Source organism: Magnolia sinica, chromosome 10, assembly GCF_029962835.1.
Source record: "Magnolia sinica isolate HGM2019 chromosome 10, MsV1, whole genome shotgun sequence".
Classification (NCBI taxonomy): Eukaryota; Viridiplantae; Streptophyta; class Magnoliopsida; order Magnoliales; family Magnoliaceae; genus Magnolia; species Magnolia sinica.
Genome location: NC_080582.1, coordinates 79,376,963 through 79,385,633, shown reverse-complemented (window position 1 = coordinate 79,385,633; position 8,671 = coordinate 79,376,963). Strand labels below are relative to the sequence as shown.

The window sequence follows — 8,671 nt, the reverse complement described above, 5'->3', positions numbered from 1 at the left end:
AAAACCACGAATGCAAACTTTCACTATGAAGAAAAAATGAAGATTACAAGCAATATACTAACCTCTAGATGCTCCCATGCACAAAGATAACCCTTAGCCTAACTTAGAAAATCCTTTTTCATATCCTATAATAACCTTAGGAACCCCTATTTATAGTTTAGACAACTTCCCTTTCGCAACCTTGCGAAACCGCCTCAAATTTCCGCAGTCCGCATCAAATCCGCAAAACGAATCTGCGTAACCTCGACTGGTCGAGCAGGCTCCTCGACTAGTCGAGCGGACCCTCAATTGGTCGAGCATGGGCCTCGACCGGTCGAGCACCACAGACCAAAAATCAATATTCATTGCTGGACTTTGAGTCGAGCCAGCCCTCGACCAGTCGAGCAGGGCACTCGACTAGTTGAGCAGCCTTGTCTAGATGTGGCTCCACATCTCAACACCAATGTCAAACACTATTACTGATTTTTTTTTTAAATTATTATTTATTATTTTTTTAAGAGCATTACAGGATCCTGATGCATCATGACATGACTAGTGTCCAGTACGCCACTTACGCCAGTGTTTACAAGTGGGGCTTATGCTAGATATCCAGAATTTTGATATGGTGGGCTCCATTGTGGATGGGGATGCCTTAAGTTCTTACAGATTGGAAGAAATGCAACAACTGTTTGGGAAAAAAAGGCTATAAAAGGCTAAAGATTGGAAGGCTAGGATCTTTTGATGTGAAGATTTTGAGGCCTCTTCCTTGCACTGTACGGCCCATCAAGTCAGTGGTCTGGATCACAGAAACATGGATCTAACTTGTACAGACAGTCGCATCTGGACATTATGGATGTCATGATGCATCAGGATCTGGTACTTCTCTCATGTAAAAAAATCCATCTGTGAATACTCTCAGATGTATATTGAACAAATTACTTATTATCTGATTGGTTATATTGTTCTTGTAGCTTGGTTTCAATTCTCCATACTTTGCAAGGATTGATTACCAGGACAGGGCAAAGCCTAAGGTGGATAAATCACTTGAAGTTATATGGCGTGGGTCAAAGACTTTTGGTTCTTCTTCTCAGGTATGAGACTTCAAGTTCTTGTTCTGTTATTTATTTATTATTTTAAATTTCTATAGTTTGCTGACATATCATGTTGTCCAACCACCAGATTTTCACAAGTGCCTTTCCTGTTCATTATAGTCCTCCAAATGGTTTCCATTTTGAAGTCAATGATGAATCTTCACCTATACAGGTACCTACTTCTTATGACAGTTCTCATGTACTCATCTGGATTTTGTTGCAACTGTATCTCCTCATTGCTATCATGGAACAATTGTAGGATGATCCTCGTCTATATGACTACAATGTTGAACAATGCATAAATGATTTCATTGATGCGGCTAGGACTCAAGTAAGAATTTTGTGTACTCTTCATATGAAGTGTCCTAGTGGTTTCTGATAAGAGTACAATGCAGCCCATGCATTTAATCTAATACTTCTATGCACTCCCTCTATTGTAATTTTATTTGGCTTTGATGAACAGGAAAATGTGACACGTACAAATCACATCATGTGGACAATGGGTGATGATCTTTAGTACCAATATGCTGACTCTTGGTTCAAACAAACGGACAAGTTTATCCATTATGTTCAAGGTAACACACAAGGACAAAATTCAAACTGCCCTTCAATCTTGGGTGGAAACTTGGAAGTAGTTCTATTCAACTTTAGAATATTGTTGCCTTTCTTCTTCTTCTTCTTCTTCTTTAAAAAAAAAAAAAAAAAACTATAAGAGCCAATATATGACCAAAGAATGTAGGTACTGAATAGTCATACAACAGATTAGCAAATCATTTTTAACACTAGAAGTTCTGTGATATTTGGTGGAGCTATCCAGAATGGAAAATCATTTATTTCTTTTCGATTGAATGGCAAATCATTTTTAACAGTTGAAGTTCTGTGATATTTGGTGGAGCTATCCAGAATGGAAAATTATTGTCTACCACTGATTTTTATATAACTATTAACTTGTAGGCAGTTATCTGTTTGGATGGTGATGGTTGCAAGTTAAGAAGTGGACTGGTGAAAATCAAGGAAGGTTTAACTCTTGACACGTTAATTGCTTGTGATTCATGTGATCTTTGGTAAGTACATTTCTTTGACAAAGCTTCCTAGAAACCAAACTAATGATAATTGCCAACTCTTAAACTCACTGACACACGTGCCCTGAACAGCAAGATGACTCTCATGCACCATCTCTGCAAGGTAACACCTTTCATCCAAAGTGATGCTTTTTCTTCCACTAGGCTATTAGGCAGCAGTCTTTGAAATATAATGCCAACAATTAGTCTTTTCTTGTGCAAGACAGAAATTTCAGCCACTTGAAGGTCAAATCCATAAAAAATGCTTCGATCATAGTCGAATGTGAAAGGTTCAGTGACCCCATCAGGGACCGACACTCAAATCGAGCCGAAGAGCCCGGCTTCTCTTTGCATTCCATAGTGTGCATGGTAAAGGTATGTTCCTGGCTGCAATATGTTTAAAGGAGTAAAGGTGATTTAGAGACCTTACTAATCCAATCCTCAATTACAAAGATAACAAGCTGTATGATAGCCATGGCATATATTGCTGTATGCAATGGAGAGCGTTCAAATCACTGACCTGATTCTGGATGGAGCAGAACCAAAGTAAGTTATATGGATGGATAAGCTCGATGAAGTGGAGGTCGCCAACAAAATAGGGGCAAGAACAATATTTCGCTGGGAGAGTCCAGCAGTATCCTGGGCTCATGGTAGCTGTTTTCATGTGGAGTAACAGCATATGTTCTTCCTGGGCTTATTTGCATGTTACTTTTTCTTGAGTAGTTGACATGGTTTTCACATACCCAAAACTCATACACATTATGGAGCTGACTGATTTTTTGTTATTTATCATAATATTATAGGATCCAGCTGGCCACAATAGAAACATTGGTACTCTCTCGGCAGCGGAAACCGGTAAGTTGTTTTCCATGAACGTCCTGTGAGTTGAATGACCCTCGTAATGTTTATGTTCATGTAATTAGTTTTCTGTATTTGGGTTTCTGGAAGTTTGAAGCCAGTTCCCATACTTCTACATGCCATAAAAGCATACATGACATATGAGAATACAGTTGAATTAGTATAAAATATGGTTTGCTGACTTGAATGGATGAATTGACATGACAAATGATCTTGAACATATTTTTTTTAATAGTTAAAATCTTAAGGAGATGAGCGTTTGATGATGCAGGTTGAAGTGTATCATTCGTACATGGAAGTGTTACCTTGGATTGACAAATTGTTGGTAACTAATGTAGTTTTTCTTTTCTTTTCTTTTTTGCAACTACTATAGTAATTTAGCATGGGAATTGATAATTACAACCATAATGATTTTGAGTATCCATTTTCAATTTGGGAATTGAAATTCATGTTGGGTAGGTGCTCTCCATATTCTATGGCTGTGATTTCCTTTTTTTTTTTTTTTTTTCCTTTCATCTTGTAAAGTAATTGTTGTAGGAATAAATATTTTCAACCCTGATTGATAACTTGTCATAGTTTTAAAAGTATTGTCTGATACCAAGTTGATTTGATATCGGCTCTATGCAAGATGATAGTTGGGGGTCCAATTCAAAAGAGATGCCTGAATCTGATGAGTCCTAAAGTTGTTAGAACTCATTCTGACTCAGCCAAGTTGCACAATGTGCTGTATCAGCATTATAAATGGTGCAACAAATGATTTTGTTTTTTGGGTCTTGACTTTTGGCAAGCAGGACGCTGTGGCAGCTTGTGAGATTGTGAATTGCAATGGTGTTGAGGTGCAAACTGCAATGTCAGGTTTCCTTTTTTTTTTTGCAACGTTCAAAGTCCTCGGGGTAGCAAGCCCATGGCTCAATGCTTGGCAGTCTTGAGGTCTCAGATTCAAGCCCATCTTTAAGAAAAAGAAAAAGAAAAGAACTATCAATTTTCTTGCCACTTGTACTGTCTTACTTTGGAATCTAATTGTTAAATCTATTGTTAGCGACCTCTTTTCAGCCTTTCTTTGGAATCTAATTGTTAAACCTATTGTTAGGGATCTCTTCTTGTTCTTTTTCTGTTCCTTTTTTCCTCTTTTTTACTCTTTTTTTTTTTTTTTTTTTTTATATATATATATAAATAAATATCAGCAATACTTTTCCTTCCTAATTAAAGCTATCATCATGATACTTTCCTTACTGGTGAGCTGCATGTTCTTATGATGGCTGAATATGTTAACATAATAAATTTATCTCCAATATTTGTAGATACTGTTTCCTTATTTGTTGATAACATGGAATGGACTAATCTAAATTTTCCAATTCTTGCAGGCTGATTACTTGTGGTATGAACATATTTACAAGTTTTCAACTGGAGAATTCATCCTTTTGAGCCCCTTAATATGTAATCAAAACAGGGGTGGTCTATAGAAATTAGAAGTCTTGGCAAAACACGACCCCAGCTTCAACCTGATATATGCTTTCCCTTTATCTTCTATATTGGGCTGATGTGACTAAAGGCTTAAAATTTGTTGTCAGCCCAAGTTTGTGTCTTATGCCATGTCCATAAATCCATATCATATTCCATGTCCTGGTGGAGGAATGACTTGGTGGCATTAAAGGGATCATGCCCAAATTGTGGGGAGGAGGTTGATTACCATCAATCTCAAATTATGCAGTTTAGAACTTCTGCAAGCTCGCCTTTCAATATTCTCCCTAATTATATTCTCCTTTTCTTTTTAATGCATTCTCGTTGCTTTAAAAAAAAATAAAAATTCTCCCTAACTATATGCTCAGTCAGCTTTGCTGCACAAACATCTTGGAGCTCTCCCTTCTAATACAACTCTTGTTTTTCTTCCTTGCAGGTCTTTGCATCTGTTTGGGCAGAACAAACCAGTCAATCTCCTCATAGATAGGAAGGTTCTACTCTTCCAATCTTTAGGCCCTTTATTTAGTTTAATGTGGAACATTTCTCTACTTTTTCTAAACCCCAATTTGCAGCCCACTGACGGATTAGGAATGTTCCATGTGAAGAGTTTGGGGACAGGTCTACCATGTTATCAGTTATGAAAAGTGGGTCATATTTGATTCACTCAATGCTCGATGATAGTAATAGTATACATAGCCTCCAGGATTCAAGTGTCCTCTTTATTATTATTATTATTTTTTTCTTTTTACTTGCTGATGTTCTTGTTCCAGTATTTTAACTAGGGTTCCTACTGTTGCATAAAATACAGATGTGAATCATTTTCTACCTATCTACACACCTATGATTTACTTCATGCTTGGACTGTATTTTCTGAGATAGGTAAGCGTGGGTGTAGCATCGAAGATCTGCTCATTGAGATGGATCGGATGCTTCAGCCCAATGGGTTTGTGATTTTAAGAGAAATATTATGTTATAAACTACATTTGGAAGTTTATGATGGCACTGCAGTGGGGTGGCTGATCAAACTTTGCTTCATGCAGAGATCTGTAGCTTCCACAAGCAGGTGAACAGCCATCTGATTTTCTGATCTCAAGCAAAGAAGATGTTGGTTTCCTCTAATGGTATTGTAGCTTGCCCAGTTTTTTATTTATTTATAATTTATTGTTTGTACACTTATTTTCATATAAGTAAATCTCAGAACATAATTTTCATAGTATCCTGCAGGTAGGAATTGGGTTACTAGTATTGCAGCAGCTAAGTGGAGTCAAATGGCATCCTATTTTATGCGAGCAATATTTTCAAAGTTGCTGGTAGGTTTAGTAATCAATATTTTCACCAGTATTGTGCTCCTGTTTCTTTTTTTTTTTTTTGTTTTTCAGTTGAATGTGGACAGTTGCTGTTTTTACCTTCTTAGCAGGGTTTAACATTGTTCCAAAAATCTGATCGTTGGTAAAAGAACGGTTTAAAACCGTTCCTAAAGTACCGTCCCTAAAATTTGAAACGGTATCCAATGGTTCTGAACCGTTTCGGCGATGCCTCATTTAAGAACGGTTTTAAACTGTTCCTGAAGCAGTTAGGAACGGTTTAAAACCGTTCCTAAATGACGATTTTTGGTATAATGTGCTTGAACCGAGGAAGGTTTTAAAGATGCATGTAATTAACAACACTGCTTTCCGTGGTGTGGTTCATTTGAGCATTGGATATGCATCATTTTTGGGCTTATATCCTAAAATGATATGAAAAAAATAGATGGACGGTGTTGATAAACTCGTACATTACGGTGGGCCCCTGAGAGCCCCAGCCCGTTTCAGGCTTGGGACAGGCAGGGGTAGTACCTAATAAACGTTCCTTACAAAAAAACAGTAGTCACCGAAAACAAGCCATAGTGCGTGGGCGGCACCAACCAAAGACGGTTACAACCATCTATAAATACATGGCCCTAAACCATACTCTACTATCCTCTTTAGTGCGTGGGCGGCACCAATCAAAGACATGTCCCAAAGTTCCAAACTATCATACCAAGCACCATAGTGCTCCACTACACTACATGTACACGTATCCACCACAAGCTTCTTCTTTATTTTTTTTCTTTTCTAATCCATTTCACGCTTGCATGTGTACCATCATCTCATTTGGACGGTTACAACCATCTATAAATACATGGCCCTTCATCTCCCTACATATATCACAACCAACTACTGTCTATAAAGAACAAACCATCCTCTCTTTCCTTGTAAACTCTCTAGCTCGTTGGAAGCTTGGAACTTCTGCACCTTTAGGAGTGTACAGAGGACTTGAGAAAAATGGCACACTTCCAAGTTCATAGCACTTGCATTGCTTGTTGCTTCATGTGCTTTGTTGGTGGGGAGCCGAGTTGCTAGAAAGGACTTGGGTCTGGACTTGGGTGGTGGTCTTGGGGTTGGTGTGGGTGCAGGAGTGGGAATTGCCTTGGGAGGTGGTGGTGCTTCCGGGTCTGGATCCAGGTCTGGCTCTGGTTCTAGGTCAGGTTCTGGCTCTGGCTTTGGCTCTGGGTCAGGCTCTGGGGCAAGTTCATCTGCTGGGTCATGTGCCGGTTCTGGTGCTGGTTCAGGTTCCGGTCATGGTCAAGAATATGGTGAAGGATCCGGACCCGGACCATCCGGATCCGGACCTGGGCATGGTTCTGGTTCAGGATCTGGTTCTGGACATGGTGAGGGCTATGGCTCAGGGTCCGGCTCTGGGAGAGGTTCAGGGTCTGGATCCGGTTATGGTGAATGCTCCAGATACGGGTCTGGGCATGGCAAGTGAGTAATAATTGCAATGTTTGTGAAGATGATGAAAGCTCACCAGTTTGTATCTAAATAAGGAAATGGTATTGCATGTAATCCTCTTAGCTATTGGAAACGATTCTCCCAGCTTATAGACTGATAATTGTTAGTGTTACTATAGTTTGCGGATGCATAGGATTTCCTAAATGTGGGAGCCATGGTTCCATGATCCAAACCGTTGATCTGATGTTCCTCCTGGATTTAAGGAACCCCCCGAGAGATCTCCCAAAATGGAGGAGCCCAGCACTTTCACATTCGCCATTTTGTTCATCAAATGTGAACCGATGCTATACTTTTTCTCTCAACCATCTATTTTGGCGTATTTTCTGGATGTTCCTTATCAGAGGAACGGTTCAGATCACTAAAACATGGGTCCCAAAAGCGGGACTTTGTATGTTAGCAAAAAATGTGCAGTTACCAATTAGGACTTATAATCCACATTAGTGTATTATGACCAAGTATGGGCTGTTGAGATTGAAAGCATCATGTTTGAAAATTTGCAACCTGGGAGGTTTGCTTGACGCAGGGAGGGACGAGATGAGGCCAATCACCATCTTTGTCAAGGCATATCTACTCCAAATCCACGAAGCTCTCTCTACTCATAATAGAGCTTCCTTAAATCTAAGATAGATAAAAGTAGAAATAATTTTTAATATATTTGAAATAACTTGGTTGATGATATAAGAAAAATAAAATTACAACTCTTTAAATAAAGAACTCAAACCTAGGATGAAGTTTTATATTGGTACACCTTAAAAATGTGACTTATTATAAATAGTAAACTTACTATTTATCGACCACATCTATTCCTACTAGACTTCATGGTTTTTGGCCAAAAATAGAAAGTGTCCAATATGGCTCAACTATGTTATTCTCCCAACTTTTCTACGCCGTTTTAATGTTGGGCATGACCTATATGTCTCAATACAATGAATCTCACAAATACAGCATAGGCAATCCGGCGTAGCGGCGTTGGTTGGCTTAAGTAGGTTCACTTACCCCAAAATCATATATAATATGTCGAAAAACTCATCCTAATTTGTAAGATACAACTGTTTTAAGGTTCTAAAGGTCCAGATCATTTCTGCCTCCGATCAGGCCTTCTCTAGTCCTTTGCCATCAAAGTGTCTACGTACAACCCGCTCTACATCACTTGCACATAAGCAAGTGTATGGGAAGCTTACGTATCATCTTAATAAACGTGCGGAACATCTGAGCACCAATCTAGCTTGGCCCACTCCTCATACGACCATATAGAAAATCAAGCCAGTTCACTCATTAGATGGGCAACATGCAAACTGAATGTGGACGTTGGCAGTTCTATCCAAACCATCCATTTTCTTGCAGTAGGTACGACCCGCCTGATAAGTGGGCCAGCCCGAATTTTGTTGATGAATGCAGAGTCATCTGTATT

The 8,671-nt window shown here is 38.9% G+C and overlaps 2 protein-coding genes and 1 long non-coding RNA gene across 5 annotated transcripts in view; all 3 read left to right on the top strand.

Moving 5' to 3' along the window:
* Positions 1–501: 501 nt before the first annotated feature.
* LOC131257558 (alpha-mannosidase-like) lies at positions 502–1,618 on the top strand. The gene is made up of 5 exons (XM_058258348.1): positions 502–855; positions 951–1,070; positions 1,159–1,242; positions 1,330–1,401; positions 1,534–1,618. The coding sequence occupies exons 1-5, from the start codon at positions 829–831 to the stop codon at positions 1,585–1,587; spliced, it is 357 nt and encodes a 118-aa protein (XP_058114331.1). The 5' UTR covers positions 502–828; the 3' UTR covers positions 1,588–1,618.
* Positions 1,619–1,966: 348 nt separating this feature from the next.
* LOC131257556 (uncharacterized) lies at positions 1,967–2,690 on the top strand. Its single transcript, XR_009177497.1, has 3 exons — positions 1,967–2,134; positions 2,225–2,255; positions 2,359–2,690. It is a non-coding gene; the product is annotated as an uncharacterized LOC131257556 (long non-coding RNA).
* A 3,896-nt stretch (positions 2,691–6,586) lies between these two features.
* Positions 6,587–8,671, top strand: part of LOC131217097 (glycine-rich protein 5-like) — a 37,184-nt gene continuing 35,099 nt past the window's right edge. For all 3 annotated transcript variants that reach the window (XM_058211849.1, XM_058211847.1, XM_058211848.1), the window contains exon 1: positions 6,587–6,683. The gene's annotated coding sequence lies outside the window, so the exon portion shown is untranslated. The remainder of the gene's footprint in view (positions 6,684–8,671) is intronic.